Genomic DNA, 15,707 nt, shown 5'->3' with positions numbered 1-15,707 from the left:
CCTGGCTAGGAAGACTCAATATTGTGAAAATGACTATACTACCAAATGCAATCTACAGATTCAATGTGATCCTTATCAAATTACAATGGCATTTTTCACAGAACTAGAACAAAAAAAATTTCACAATTCATATGGAAACACAAAAGACCCCCAATAGCCAAAGCAGTCTTGAGAAAGAAGAATGGAGCTGGAAGAATCAACTTCCCTGACTTCAGGTTATACCACAAAGCTACAGTCATCCAGACAGTATGGTACTGGCACACAAACAGAAATATAGACCAAAGGAACAAGATAGAAAGCCCAGAAATAAACCTATGTACCTATGGGTACCTTATTTTTGACAAAGGAGGCAAGAATATACAATGGGGTAAAGACAGCCTCTTTGATAAATGGTGCTGGCAAAACTGGACAGCTACATGTAAAAGAATGAAATTAGAACACTTCCTAACATCATACACAAAGATAAACTCAAAATGGATTAAAGACCTAAATGTAAGACCAGAAACTATAATACTCTTAGAGGAAAACATAGGCAGAACACTCAATGACATAAATCAAAGCAAGATCCTCTATGATCCATCTCCTAGAATAATGGAAATAAAAGCAAAAGTAAATAAGTGGGGCCTGATTAAACTTATAAGCTTTTGCACAGCAAAGGGAACTATAAGCAAGGTGAAAAGACAACCCTCAGAATGGGAGAAAATAATAGCAAATGAAACAACTGACAAAGGATTCAGTTCAGTTCAGTCACTCAGTTGTGTCCGACTCCTTGTGACCCCATGAATTGCAGCATGCCAGGCCTCCCTGTCCATCACCATCTCCCGGAGTTCACTCAAACTCACCTCCATCGAGTCGGTGATGCCATCCAGTCAACTCATCCTCGGTCATCCCCTTCTCCTCCTGCCCTCTATCCCTCCCAGCATCAGAGTCTTTTCCAATGAGTCAACTCTTTGCACGAGGTGGCCAAAGTACTGGAGTTTCAGCTTCAGCATCATTCCTTCCAAAGAACACCCAGGGCTGATCTCCTCTAGAATGCACTGCTTGGATCTCCTTGCAGTCCAAGGGACTCTCAAGAGTCTTCTCTAACACCGCAGTTCAAAAGCATCAATTCTTCAGTGCTCAGCAAAGGATTAATTTCCAAAATATACAAGCAGCTCATACAACTCAATGCCAGAAAAACATACAACCTAATCAAAAAGTGGGGAAAAGACCTGAACAGACATTTCTCCAAAGAAGACATACAGATGGCTAACAAAGACATGAAAAGATGCTCAACATTGCTGAAAATCAGAGAAATGCAAATCAAAACCACAATGAGATATCACCTCACACTGGTCAGAATGGCCATCATCAAAAAGTCTACAAACAATAAACGCTGAATAGGGTGCGGAGAAAAAGGAATGCTCTTGCACTGTTGGTGGGAATGTAAATTGATACAGCTACTATGGAAGACAGTATGGAGACTCCTTAAAAAACTAGGAATAAAACCACCATATGACCCAGCAATCCCACTCCTAGGCATATACCCTGAGGAAACCAAAATTGAAAAAGATACATGTAGTATACGCTCATGTAAGAATCGAATCGCCAGTCTATGTCTGACGCAGGATACAGCATGCTTGGGGCTGGTGCATGGGGATGACCCAGAGAGATGTTATGGGGAGGGAGGTGGGAGGGGGGTTCATGTTTGGGAATGCATGTAAGAATTAAAGATTTTAAAATTAAAAAAAAAATAAATTTATTAAAAAAAAAAAGATACATGTATCCCATTGTTCGTTGCAGCACTATTTACAATTGTTAGAACATGGAAGCAACCTAGATGTCCATCAACAGATGAATGGATAAAGAAGTTGTGGTATATATACACAATGGATTACTACTCAGCCATAAAAAAGAACACATTTGAGTCAGTTCTGATGAGGTGGATGAACCTAGAACCTATTATACAGAGTGAAATGAGTCAGAAAGAGAAAGACAAATATTGTATTCTAACATACATACACAGAATCTAGAAAAATGGTACTGAAGAATTTATTTATAGGGCAGTAGTGGAGAAACAAGACACAGAGAAAATAGACTTATGGACATGGGGAGAGGGGAGGAGACGGTGAGATGTATGGAAAGAGTAACATGGAAACTTACATTACCATATGTAAAATAGATAGCCAATGGGAATTTGCTGTATGGCTCAGGAAACTCAGACAGGGGCTCTGTATCAACCAAGAGGGGTGGGATGGGGTGGGAGATGGGAGGAAGGTTCAAAAGGGAGGGGATATATGTATACCTATGGCTGATTCATGTTGAGGTTTCACAGAAAACAAAATTCTGTAAAGCAATTATCCTTCAATAAAAAAATAAATAAATAAATAAATAAAACCATTCTCTGATTACAGGCAATGCACAGACTCTCAGGATTATTAGCAAATGCTTAATAGGAAAACAGAAAAAAAGCCTTTTAAAGACCAGTAGGATGCAGTTCCTGCCTTATAAAGAGTGTATTTTCTAAGAGAATTGTGGTGTCTACCAAATACATTAGTTTGGCCGCCATTGTGGATTATGATGTTTATTTTTCTGCCTGAAATAATGCCACATTGATAACATGACCTAGAAGTTTAATCTCTGCCCACAGTGACAGGTCTCTTTGTTAAGTTTAAGTGTAGATATAGTAGATAGCAGCACTTTCCCCCAGAATTTAATCATTCCCTAAGCATGCACATACACTCTTACCATATCCTTGTCAACATAAGTTTTGAAACAACTTCCTTTACATTTTTTCTGGCATTGGTTGCCCACAAAGTCATAATTTTAGAGAAATACCTGCCATGGGAATAATAAAGTTAATCAGTTTGGTACTTTCTTCTTCCAGGAGTTTTTGCCAACATCCTGGCAATATTCAGATTGAAAACTAGGTTAGAATCTAAAAGCATGTATATACTTTTAAATATGTCACCTCAAGGGAATGACTTTTTTCTTTTTTCTTTTTTTTCAGAACATTGGCACCAAGTTGGTTAGCAGATGATTCCTGAACTTTTCATTCTTTCTTGTCCTCTTCTTATCACTGGTCTCCATGGATTGGGTATTTAGGGGGAGGGTGTGCTGAAATACTGAAGGAATGGTGAGAAAAAAAGAAGTGAAAGGATACCAAATGGTGATAGTGGCTATCTCCAGAGAGAGATGGGGATTGGATAGGACGGAGAGGGGGTATGGTGATGAAGGGAGCTATCTTCCCCAGCTGTATGCTTTTGGATTATTTGAGGTGTTTTTTTTTTTTTGTAATAACAAGAATTTGCATCATGTGCATCCTGCCATGTCTGACTCCTTGTGACCCTTTGGAGTGTAGCCTTATAGGCTCCTCTGTCCATGGGATTTCCCAGGCAAGAATACTAGAGTAGACTACCATTTCCTCCTCCAAGAATAAAAAGGATGTATTGATATATTACCTGCATACCTTAAAAAATGTTGATAGAGGTATAGAGGAAGAAACAGTATGTGGTCAATACATTCTATTGACAGACCATTTAGATAGTCTTTAACAAGATGGTCAATTCCCCTAAACATTCAGACATTTTCTAACAGCTCTGTGAAGTCCATTCTGCTTGCTGGATATCTAATGTGCAGCATTGATATTAATATAACCACCTTAAATAAGAACACAAAACTGTTTTCAGTTTTCCCTTGGACCATCAAAGTGTTTGGGGCACTTATAAGCCATTGGCTGTTAACTGTCCCCCCAGGCTAAAGAAATTTCAAGTCACCAGCCCTTCCCAGATTCTCTTCTCTAGAAGATGAGAGAATACAGAAACACCCAATCTCAGTTAATGACAAATGAAACTGTTTCCCTCCTAACCTTGTTTCAGATCATCCCTACAATTCAACATTTCTTCCCCTATTAGTTTGCCTGAGTTAAACTGGAGATGAGAGAGCCTTATGGTAAGGAAAAGGACCCATTTGGGATCTTACAGATCAGGTTTGTGAACTAAGTCAAGTGAACTTAGAATTATAAAGTCATAAGATCATAGAATTTGGGGTTAGAGGACATCAAAAAGATCATTCAGTACATGGATGTCATTTTACTGACGGAGAACTAAGGCTCAGAGAGGCTGACCATGTCTCAGCATTTGAAACTTGTGGCAGTGCATGCCCTTAGCCAACAGTCTGACATTTACTGCTAAACCTTCATCTTTGTTTTTATGACCTCTGGACACGTAACACCTTCCCACACTTGCCTGAGTGGTTTTTAACTTGACTAAAGTCATCCTCTGGTTCAGATGGTGAGATGGATTCCTCCTTGTGAGTGTCCTGCCATAGCTCTGAAAGCAGCCTATGCTCACAGTGCTTTTGGAATCACTAAGCAGCAGCACTAGTAATAATTGAAAATTGTCCCTTAAATTGCACCTCTGATTGGCCCCCAAACCACAGTCTGACCTAGATCTATACTTTCTTCCAATCTTCACAGTTCCCCCTTCAATCTGGCAACCTATTTAGACCACGTTGTGTTGATGTGCTTTCCTGATATTTCTAGGACAATCATGTCATTTTCCTTTGCCCTGAAACAAATGAGAAAAAACAGTCATATTTTCTCCTAGAACTCATCACTAAGATGCAGAGGGTTGGACCCCTCTTGGCTTCCACACCAGTTAGAGCTCTTCAGGGGTTACTAGAGTCTTTTCTTAGGCTATGCTAAAAAATAAGTCCAAGGCTTCTGGAGGTGTAGTTTCCTGTGCGTCCTCAGGGGAGTCCATGACCTTAGCAAAGACTCAGACAGGGGCTGATTCTCTCTCAGCTGGAAGAAGAAGGCACCTGAAACATGAAACGAAAGAACTACAGGCACTCTATCAGAGAGATGCATGTCTTGTGGGCCAACCCACCTGTGAATAAAGGTATTCCTTTTTGTAAAAGATTCTTTGATGTGGACCATTTTTAAAGTCCTTATTGAATTTGTTACAATATTGCTTCTTTTTATGTTTGGATTTTTGGCCCTGAGGCATGTGGTATCTTAGCTCCCTGACCAGGGATTGAACCCATGCTCCTGCATGGGAAGGCGAAGTCCTAATCACTGGATAGCCAGGAAAATCTCCAAGGTATTCTGAGGGAATAAATAAGAAAGAAATGGGCATGCAAGCTGATGAACTACGCAATGCCCTCATTTACTCCTCAGAAGGCATTAATTTTCTGAATAAGGTAACTTATAATTAACAAGGCTAAGTAACTTGACAAATTATGACCACCAAATTAGTAGCAGAACCAGGATTTGAACCCAGGTCTCCCTCCAAACTATTCTCCATGGTCTTTTTCTTAAGAAATAATGACCATCCTTTCCCTGCCCATTACTGCGTCATTTCATGCATAGAGGTAATGGGTATACTGCTATATTCGGATACAGTTATCCTCCTCAGGGTATAATCTGCAAAGGTCAGACAAACTCTGCCTGGGAATAGGCCACTACTTCTCTGAAAGGTAAGAGTCCCAGTGTCATTCATCCAGGAAAGATGCCAGGAACTGCAAGGTGGAGGAGAGGAAAAGGGGTCATCTTCGTTTGACCTGAATCTGAGAGTAGCTGGATGTCTATGAACTCCTGTTGGCTAGTGGGTGTAAAAGGTGGCCCATCTACCCTAGGTGGAGGGAGACCAAAACCATGGAAGAAATTTCCAAAGTCTTAAATTGATGTGCTAGAACTTGAACACTCCTGAGATCAAGCTGTTACTGTGCAAAGCAGATTATCTGGGTACATGACACTCCAAATTCCCTCCCACAGCCCCCATGTCCTCAGTACAGAATGTACTTGTTCAGTGCATTTGGTGAATGCCTACTCTATGAAATTCTGGAGATGGTTTCAGGGATGTGAAGATGATTAAGACAGTTTCTTCCACTGAGGGCTTACAGTCTATTGGAGGGAGATACTGTTTAAAGTAGAAAGGACTTTGGCATCAGATAAATCTTGGTTTGAAATGTCAGTTCTGCTGTTCTGGCTGTGTGACTTTGGCTTAAATGCTTAATCTCCCTGAGCCATGTTTCTTCATCTATGAAGTGGAGAGAAGATATTAACACTCACTTTTCAAGGCTGTCTTAAGAATCAGAAAAATATGCAAATGCCTGGGACAAAACAGGTGCATAGCAGGTGGTGGCTAGTCTTGTTAGTTTAGCAAAACACTTTTAACGGAGTCAATATTTTCCCAGTGGAGAATTAAAACTAGTTCTAATCTTCCCTAGCAGCTCAGTTGGTAAAGAATCCCCATGCAATGCAGCAGAACCTGGTTCGATTCCTGGGTAGGGAAGATCTGCTGGAGAAGGCATAGGCTACCCACTTCAGTATTCTTGGGCTTCGCCTGTGGCTCAGCTGGTAAAGAATCCACCTGCAATGTGGGAAACCTGGGTTCCATCCTTGGGTTGGGAAGATAATTGGAGAAGGGAAAGGCTACCCACTCCAGTATTCTGGCCTGGGTCACAAAGAGTCAGATGTGACTTTCACTTTCTTTCTTCTATTCTAATAATTTTACCTTGTAAAATTTGCTGTCTATTGCAGCAGGTATAACATGATCTCATTAATGTAAAACTCTATTTCTATAACTCAAAAAAGCAATTTTATAAAGTAGTTAATAATACAGTGTTAACCAAGTAGACCTAGATTTAAAACATCTGAGCTGTGTGATATGACCAAGGCTGTTAGCATTCCTCATACTTCTTACCCCTTTGACATCAGTTTCTTCATATGTAAAAGTGGATTAACATGCAGCTGTTTCAAAGAGTTGATAAACTGATTAGCACAGTTTCTGGTACATAGGAAACAGCTGATAAATGTCATCAGAAAGTGATATCTGGAAGGCTGCCAAAATAGTTATCTCTAGATGGTGAGATTTCAGGAGACATTCATTTTATTTTTTGTACTCTTCTGTATTGCTTGAATTTTTTTTATACAAACACATGTAATTTCCATAAAAGCTATAATAAAATTTTGTTAAAATTTACCTTCTGAATTCAAGTGTTTTGGTTTCATCTTTCCAGTACCACATCCCTAATCGCAATCCCAATTGCTGTAAAATGAAATGATTGCAGCAAAAATAATTAAAGGTTCAATTTAAAATCAACACGTCATAATGAACTTTTAACAATTCTCACTAGTTGCTCTTTAACGCTATAGAGCCTTAAACTTTCTTTTTTTTAACTTGATGCCAGGATTTTAAGTTATTATTTCGGGGTGTAGTTTCAAGTAGACAGTAAGGGAGGAGGGTAGGGGAGAAAGGAAGGAAGGGAAGGAACAGCGGAAGGCTAAAAGCCTGCATCACCTCAAGGCTCACCATAGCAATTTACCAATTGGGACTTAGACCACAATAAACTGGTGCCCAAGGCAGCCCCCATCTTTCAGAGGGGCTACACCTGTTGTAACCCTGATCCAGGCCTTCAAAAGTAAGCGAGCGTACTACAGGTTCGCACTCTCCAAGGCTGCGTAGCTACCAGCTCGGAGCCTTTCCTCTCCGGGGATCCCAGTCGGACCGAGCAGGACTGCTTCCTCCGAGGGTTTCTTATTTTGCAGACAACCCATCAGAGGTGGTGAGGTAGAAATTTCCTACATCTGGATATCAGCGTGGGGAGCCGGAACTCAATTCTGACCGTTTGCTGAACATACCTCCATCATCTGGTTTATTGTAGACCACTTTGCTCAGGTTTCGTCGAGTGCGCCTCGCCCCAGGCTACGGCGGAGCCCCGCCCGGGGAGCGCGGAGGGCAAGGCCGCGGCTGAGGCAGTGGAGGGCGCCGCGGCCCAGCCACCGAGCCCCGTCGGGGGCCGGAGGTGGGCGGGGGCCGCGGGGTGGGGTCAGCCGAAGGGGCACTTACATCCGACAGGGCAGACTGCGAGTCCAACCGCCGCCGCCTCGAGTAAAACTCCGCAACAGGACTCATGGTCTCTCGCTGGCCGCTTCAGAGCGTCGCCTGGAAACCGTGACTGGGGGCGGGGCCGGGGTCGGGGGCGGGACCCTGCTTCCTACGCCGCTGCGGCTGATGGACTTAGCTCCCGCCTCTGCTGACACCCTGGGCTGCCTTGGCGCGCTGGCGTCTCACTACGAAGCTGCCAGAGGGTTTTTTGCTTAGGGGTCAGTTCTTCGTGCCTTCCCACCGAGAAGCCAACCACGTCACTGGCTTTGTTTTTAATTAGAAAAACTAGATTCAATTCCACAGGGAGGCTCCCTTTGTTCCCAAGTTTGATAGCATGAAATGAAGTTTAAATCCAGGTTGGAGAAACAAAATCCAGGCTGGGACTAAATTGATTGGGACGGGGTCGGGGGTGGCGTGGCGTGGCGTGAGTGGCGCAACCGTGGAAATCAAGGTTTTTGATGTGGAAGTCGTTTGAAGATACCCAAATGATCGGTGTTTGAGGATTTTTAAGGAGTGCTGCGATTCATGGGGTCGCAGAGTCGGACACGACTGAGCGACTGAACTGAATGTATGTAAAGAATCACCCTGAATTAAAGTACTGAGAATTAATGTTGCAGAAAGCAAAGAACCTTGGTTTGTGTCAGTGGGTATTCAACGGTGTCTCTCATTTGTGTACAACTCTTTTGCAACCCCCCCATGGGCTGTAACCCATTATGCTCCTCTGTCCTTGGGATTTCCCAGGCAAGAATACTGGAGTAGGGAGCCATTTCCTTCTCCAGGGGATGGAACCCCCTCTCTCCTGCTTTAGCAAGTGGATTCTTAACCACTGAGCAACCTGGGGAAGTCCACGTTCAACTTCATTCCTGCATTTACTTTTCAAACCATGTGTCTTGTAATTTCTTCTTGCAACTAAGTTGATATGCAGATTGTTTGGTATTTTCCCCCTTCTAACACTGATGGTAAGCAATGCTAAATGACACTATATGACTGGGAATGCCTCATATTCTGCTTTTGTTTTAGCCCCACAACTTAATTAGCATTAAATAGATGGTCAGTAAATACCTGATTTTATTTTCATATAAACTTATGAGTCCCACATTGGTGGGATGATGGGTAACACCCATTTATTAGTCGGTTTTTTTTTTTCGGCTGCACCCTGCACACATGTGGGATCTTAGTGCCCCTACCAGGGATTGAATTTGACACCCCCTACATTGGAAGGTGGAGTTTTAAACACTGAGGAAGTTGTAAACTTTACAAACAAGAGCAATAGACATTCCACTGCTTCCCCTTAACCCCATCATCCTAGTCTACTTGGTAACACACAATCACTGTTCACAGTAGTATAAAATTGTAAACACCTAGATTCATGATCCACTCTGGAGTCCACTGCTGCTAACTGCTCCAGTTGGCTCAGATATAAGGAAACCCACCAGTACACTGGCAATGTTGCTCTGAGGCCTATGGCCTTTAAGAGGCTGGCTTATTATAAGATGACTCATTTGAAAAGAATTCACCAAAATATCCCAGTCATCAAAAGCTTTTCTCCAACCTGGGTATTTAACTTTGGGTGGGAACAAGAAGAAATAATGAGTTGAAGCTCCAAAAAGGAACAAGGAAGAACAAAGACTCTCGGTGGTACCCATTTATCACACTTCCAGGCAATCTCTTCAGTTTAGCTAAATGAGTGAAGAAATGCTAATAGAAAACCAAAGATCTTTTATACTTTACCGTGTTTAACTTTAGCCTGTGTAATATGCAAAACTAAAGGTAAAAATAAAGGAATTGAGAACCCAGAATAATGACCTACATAAAAGTTACATGACAAGTTACCACAGCTGTGCTAAAGGGCCATGTTAATACTTAGAGGAAACCCTGGATAACTCTGAAGGTACCATCTTATATTTGTGTGTCACTAGACCCTAACGAAAGAGGGAGTAAAAATTGTTTTTATGACTCTAAATAAATCTTTTTTTTTTATTTTTTTAAATCATTATTTTTAAAGTGACCCACTCATCTATTAGATTTTCCACCAGTTAGTTTTTTTTTTAATGACATTAGAAACTCACAACCTAATATGGAAATATAATTTTCTCTTTAAAAAAAAAGTCATGATGCAATGAAGTAGGGGAAAGGTGCTGTCTAAATATTTAATAATTTCAAATGTCCTATAAGATTTTTTTTTTGCCTAATTAAGTTCTCAAGATAAGAGAACTAAGAGCATATGACATAAAACTAAGTTGACTGTCTCAAATTTTAGGCCCAAGATATTAATTGGATATTATGCATATTTATACTATGAAAAAAATCAGTGGACAGATTTTCAAAATGTTATGGTTCTACTTTTAAAACTAATATATAAGAAACAGCAATACTAGTATTTGAATTAGCAACTCCATTTCTGGTGCTTATTTCTCCAATCTTCAAACATCCTAATCTGTACTAAAAGGGATGGAGGAAGAGTCTGACTTTTTCACTTGTTTAAGAGAAAAACATTTCAACATTAAGTAACACACTACTAAATTTTAGAAATACATATATCCTAAAATATCTCCATCTTCAAAGCTGTAAATACTTGTAAAAAGAATAAATACTGAGCTCTTCTTCTAAAGATCTGTAATTTTTCTTGAAGGATTTAAATTTTATATCTAATTTTAATGCTTAAGGATAGTCCTTCAGAACAGTTGTCTCATACATTAAATATACAGAAACAACTGAATATTACTGTTGTTCTATATATATATATTCCTTTAGCAATTGTCTTGTGATCATATGGATTTGAGATTCTTTAAAACTTCAGTTCCAGTATTCAAAAGCAAGAGAAATATGCCTCCCAACTTTTATAAACTACATCCAATTGAAATACCTTATCATGAGCCCCAGTATTTGATGTTCATGAGAGACCTTTTGATTTCATCTAGATAGTCAGATTATATTCATGTTTAAAATTATACACAGAATAAAGATTTTTAGTTCTCCTTGACATACAGAATATATTATGTATTTTAATATGCATGCTAAATTTAAAGATGTAAAGAGCACTAGTATCTCCTAACGCACAAGTCAGGTGCATTAACTTCCATTATACATATAAATTAATATGATAAATTTAGAGTAATCTTGTTTTGAAATTTCATACAACCGAAATACTCTAAACAATTTGACAGGTGTCTAGATTCATTCCCTCAAAACAGGGACAATTATGTTAATCAGACATTCAAGAAAGAAGAAATTAAGTCCCCGTTCTGAGAAATGTACTTTTTCAATCCCTAAGCATTCTATACATATTTCATTAGCTGTAGTCATGACCACTAGTCCCTAGCATAGTATTACTTTCAAGGGCAAGTGATGTTAATTATTCCTTAAACTGTAATTTAGCCCCATCCTGAACTCAAGTACTTTTTCCATTGTCATTTGACTATGGCTGATCTAACACCTGCTAAAGGGTTCCCATGAGTTATTGAGTCACCAGCTTTAACTGACCCTGGAAACATGAATGGCTACTTAAGTGGCTTTTTATCTTAAGCAATATTTAGATCTAGGTAAATTTGAGAAGACAAAAGCACTCAAGAGTTTTACAAATTACTTTTCAAAATAACAGAAAATGAAGTATCTACATAGATTGATGTTAGTGTTACAGCAAGTTACCAGAGGTCAGGCTATAGGATCAGAGAGATTACCATTTGGCATTTTTCTGATCCTTTAGAAAGTAATCTCTTCTAAAACGAGGTCTAAAATGAGTCAAACTAATACCAAACTGCACTTAAAGACCCCCATTATACTTTGTATACTTTGAAGTTAGAGCAAGGGATAAACACTCAATAAAAAACTAACAAAAGGTTAACAGAATGAATATTACCTTGGTAAAAACTCAGGTGAAACGTCACTCTAAGGCTACTAATTACCAAGGTAACTTATCAAATATTTATGTGATGTTATCTGCAGTCAATGAAATATCCTTAATGCTTCTTTGCTGATAACTTTCCACTCTGGCAACAGCACTGAAAAACTCAAGTTATGTTCACCTTTCAGAGTGTAAGGAACAACTACCTTTTAAAAAAAATGTTTATTTTGAAGCAATTTTACAACTGCCTTTTTATCTCCCCCTTCCACCCAAATGAGACTTGTTAAAAGAAAAAAAATTCTATGTACAAAGAGTCAGCTCTTACGTGAGAGGACTGTGACCAAAGCTCAATATTTTTAGGCTATTTTGTTCTCTAGTTTTTATATTTCAAAAATTCCTCTCTGTGCTTGATATGGAAGAGTCCACTACTAAGTTTAAAATTAGCTTCTATATGTCACTGTTATCTTATGAACAACATGAAGTAAATCTACATCACCTGGAAGGAGATATTAAATTGTATGGTGAAAACATTAGATTAACTATGCATTTTCCAATCAGCTTTACTGAATTTCTTCCAAATTCTCCTTAAAGAGAATAAATCAGTACAAAGCAGATGAGTCAATCCACTAAAATATAAACATGAACCCCCTTCTTCCAAGGATGTGGATTTTTAAAACTTAAGCCCAGGATAGTGGATTTCAAAGGGTTATATTTCTATCTGTAACAATCTCAAATTGGAAATATTGGAAAATGAACAAGTTGCATATTGACAAAATATAGGACATTGCAGTTTATCTTTTTAAAAAAGAAATATATTCTAGTGATTTAAGGCAGGTATTGAAAAAGCACTATGATCGTCAACTCAGAACAACAACAAAAAACTATTATCTTCCTTTACCATCCAAGTAATTTAAGTGCTGAAAACATATTCTTCTTGAATTTGCCATATGCCCAGAATTTGAACTGTTTTACTAGAAAAAGTTAAAAGTTTGACTCAATTTGTACTCAATATTAAGTGGCTTTAACCTTTGTCTGTTGGATCTTGTTTCAGACACCTGTATGCAGCAGAAAGCAAACTTGTTTCATATTATGTTAGGCTATTTTCAGAAGACAACTCCTTTTGTTTACAGAAAGAATCTTTTTGTACTTAACCCTGGATTACAGCTTGCACTTGAACATTTATGCCAACTCTGGTTTCTGTATTAAAAGGAGGGTAAAGTTTACCCAGATCTTCTCCCCTTAAGTTGCTGGTAATTCGAAGCAGGAAACTCATCTGAGAATTAGATAAGATTGAGTTAGACAAATTTCACCCTATACTAATACCTTACTTAAAGACCTACATGGGTAAACAGTAAAAAAAAAAAAAAAAAAAAAAAAAAAAACAAAAAAAAAACAAAATAAAAAACTCCAAGACAGTAATTTTTAGATCAATTTCAGCTTTTTACTTTTAAATCTGTATTTATGCATTTGCAAAAAGTATGCCTTTCCTTAACATTACTGCAATGTTCACCTTTCTCTTCAAGTAGTACATACAAATAAGCAGTTCAAGCTTCTATGTATTTTATTGTTACCAAACTTCAGGTTTCCCCTCTCAAATCTCCATGCACAAACTAAGATAACCAAAAAACATTCAAGTCAGCAAACAAGCAAAATGCATTAAAGAGATACCTCAAATAATGTTTCTAAAAAATCAAACTTTAGAACTAATCTTTTATCATTCAACTAAGTTGTTGCACCTTTCCTTTCATATGCATACACTGGTTAAACACTTCCAATAACAGATCTCGTATTTGGCACAAGGACATTTCAAAGAAGAAACAGAAACAAAAGGAAAAAAGAAAATAGAAAGGAAAAGAGGTTTTTACGCTGTCTTGAGTGCAGGTTTAGTCCACTTCCTCGATGGTCGGTCCCCCGGATGCTCCAGAACCGCCACCGCCGCCAGGGCCGCCTTGGTATAGTTTGCTGATGATGGGGTTGCACACTCTTTCGAGCTCTTTCTGCTTGTGTTCATACTCATCTTTTTCCGCCATCTGGTTCCGGTCGAGCCAGTTGATCACCTCCTGACACTTGTCGAGAATCTTGTTTTTGTCCTGATCGCTAATCTTGCCCCTCAGTTTCTCGTCTTCCACCGTCTGCTTGATGTTGTAGGTATAGGACTCCACAGCGTTTTTGGCGGCTACTCGGTCGCGATTGGCCTCATCTTCCGACTTGTACCGCTCCGCCTCCTGCACCATCCGGTCAATGTCATCCTTGCTCAGACGACCCTTGTCGTTGGTAATGGTGATTTTGTTTTCTTTACCGGTACTCTTGTCGGCGGCGGTGACGTTGAGGATGCCATTGGCGTCGATGTCGAAGGTGACCTCGATCTGGGGGACCCCGCGGGGCGCTGGGGGGATCCCGGTCAGGTCGAACTTCCCCAACAGGTTATTGTCCTTGGTCATAGCCCGTTCGCCCTCGTACACCTGCACCAGCACGCTGCTCTGGTTGTCTGAGTAGGTGGTGAAGGTCTGTGTCTGCTTGGTGGGGATGGTGGTGTTCCTTTTGATGAGCGGGGTCATGACGCCACCAGCCGTCTCGATGCCCAGGGACAACGGGGTCACGTCGAGTAGCAGCAGATCCTGTACGTTCTCTGACTTGTCCCCGATGAGAATGGCCGCCTGCACCGCGGCTCCGTAGGCCACCGCCTCGTCGGGGTTGATGCTCTTGTTCAGCTCCTTGCCATTGAAGAAATCCTGTAGCAGCTTCTGGATCTTGGGGATGCGAGTGGAGCCGCCCACCAGCACGATCTCCTGGATCTGACCCTTGTCCAGCTTGGCATCGCGCAGAGCCTTCTCCACCGGCTCCAGGGTCCCGCGGAAAAGGTCGGCGTTGAGCTCCTCGAAGCGGGCGCGGGTGATGGACGTGTAGAAATCCACGCCCTCGTAGAGCGAGTCGATCTCGATGCTGGCCTGCGTGGACGAGCTCAGGGTGCGCTTGGCGCGCTCGCAGGCGGTGCGGAGTCGCCGCACTGCGCGCTTGTTGGGTGCAATGTCCTTCTTGTGCTTGCGTTTGAACTCCTCCGCCAGGTGGCTCACCATGCGGTTATCGAAGTCCTCCCCGCCCAGATGAGTGTCGCCAGCCGTGGACTTCACCTCGAAGATGCCGTCCTCGATGGTCAGGATGGACACGTCGAAGGTGCCGCCGCCCAGGTCGAAGATGAGCACGTTCTTCTCGCCTCCCGCGCAGCCCTTCTTGTCCAGACCGTAGGCAATGGCCGCCGCCGTGGGCTCGTTGATGATGCGCAGCACGTTGAGGCCCGTAATGGTGCCCGCGTCCTTGGTGGCCTGGCGCTGCGAGTCATTGAAATAGGCCGGGACGGTGATGACCGCGCTCTGCACCTTGCCCCCCAGGTAGGCTTCGGCGATCTCCTTCATTTTAGTGAGGACCATGGAGGAGATCTCCTCGGGGAAGAAGGTCTTGATCTCTCCTTTGTACTCCACCTGCACTTTGGGCTTCCCTCCCTCGCTCACCACCCGGAACGGCCAGTGCTTCATGTCTGACTGCACTGTGGCGTCCTCGAACTTCCGACCGATCAGCCTCTTGGCGTCGAAGATGGTGTTGGTGGGGTTCATGGCCACCTGGTTCTTGGCTGCATCGCCGATGAGGCGCTCGGTGTCAGTGAAGGCCACGTAGCTGGGGGTGGTACGGTTGCCCTGGTCGTTGGCGATGATCTCCACTTTGCCATGTTGGAAGACCCCCACGCACGAGTAGGTGGTGCCCAGGTCGATGCCAATAGCCGGACCGCGGGCAGACATCCTGACTGAGACAGGCAAGCGACGTTAGACGAGAACACCTGGGGCAGAAAATCTGCGGCCTCAACTAACGGTCGCCCAACACCAGACTCCGCGAACGCAACCAGCGTCTCACTCCCCTCGCTCGGCTCCCCACTCTTATAGTCGCCTCCCCGCCGCCTTTTGGAAACTCTCAGAGCCAATCCGCTCTCGGGACCGCCC

General features: G+C 41.7%; 2 protein-coding genes across 8 annotated transcripts in view; both read right to left on the bottom strand.

Moving 5' to 3' along the window:
- PPP1R36 (protein phosphatase 1 regulatory subunit 36) overlaps nt 1–7,943 on the bottom strand; it is a 42,604-nt gene extending 34,661 nt beyond the window's left edge. For 6 of the 7 annotated variants that reach the window (XM_060418172.1, XM_004011047.6, XM_060418170.1 and 3 more), the window contains exons 1-2: nt 7,833–7,943; nt 6,967–7,031 (exon numbers count right to left, since the gene is read on the bottom strand). In XM_060418172.1, coding sequence (XP_060274155.1) covers nt 6,967–7,031; nt 7,833–7,898 — 131 coding nt within the window. In that variant the 5' untranslated portion in view covers nt 7,899–7,943. Of the gene's footprint in view, nt 1–6,966; nt 7,032–7,624; nt 7,791–7,832 lie in introns of those variants that run through there. The other variant, XM_012181830.4, reaches the window with a different exon arrangement.
- A 5,191-nt stretch (nt 7,944–13,134) lies between these two features.
- On the bottom strand, nt 13,135–15,619 carry HSPA2 (heat shock protein family A (Hsp70) member 2). Its single transcript, XM_004010719.5, has one exon. The coding sequence runs from the start codon at nt 15,507–15,509 to the stop codon at nt 13,599–13,601; it is 1,911 nt and encodes a 636-aa protein (XP_004010768.1). The 5' UTR covers nt 15,510–15,619; the 3' UTR covers nt 13,135–13,598.
- Between the last annotated feature and the right edge of the window lie 88 nt (nt 15,620–15,707).

This window comes from Ovis aries, chromosome 7, assembly GCF_016772045.2.
Source record: "Ovis aries strain OAR_USU_Benz2616 breed Rambouillet chromosome 7, ARS-UI_Ramb_v3.0, whole genome shotgun sequence".
Lineage (NCBI taxonomy): Eukaryota > Metazoa > Chordata > Mammalia > Artiodactyla > Bovidae > Ovis > Ovis aries.
This window is presented reverse-complemented; position numbering and strand designations above follow the sequence as displayed.

Bases quoted from the DNA above. Each gene is read 5' to 3' on its own strand.
- HSPA2 (XM_004010719.5), bottom strand. From the start codon at position 15,509: ATGTCTGCCCGCGGTCCGGCTATTGGCATCGACCTGGGCACCACCTAC.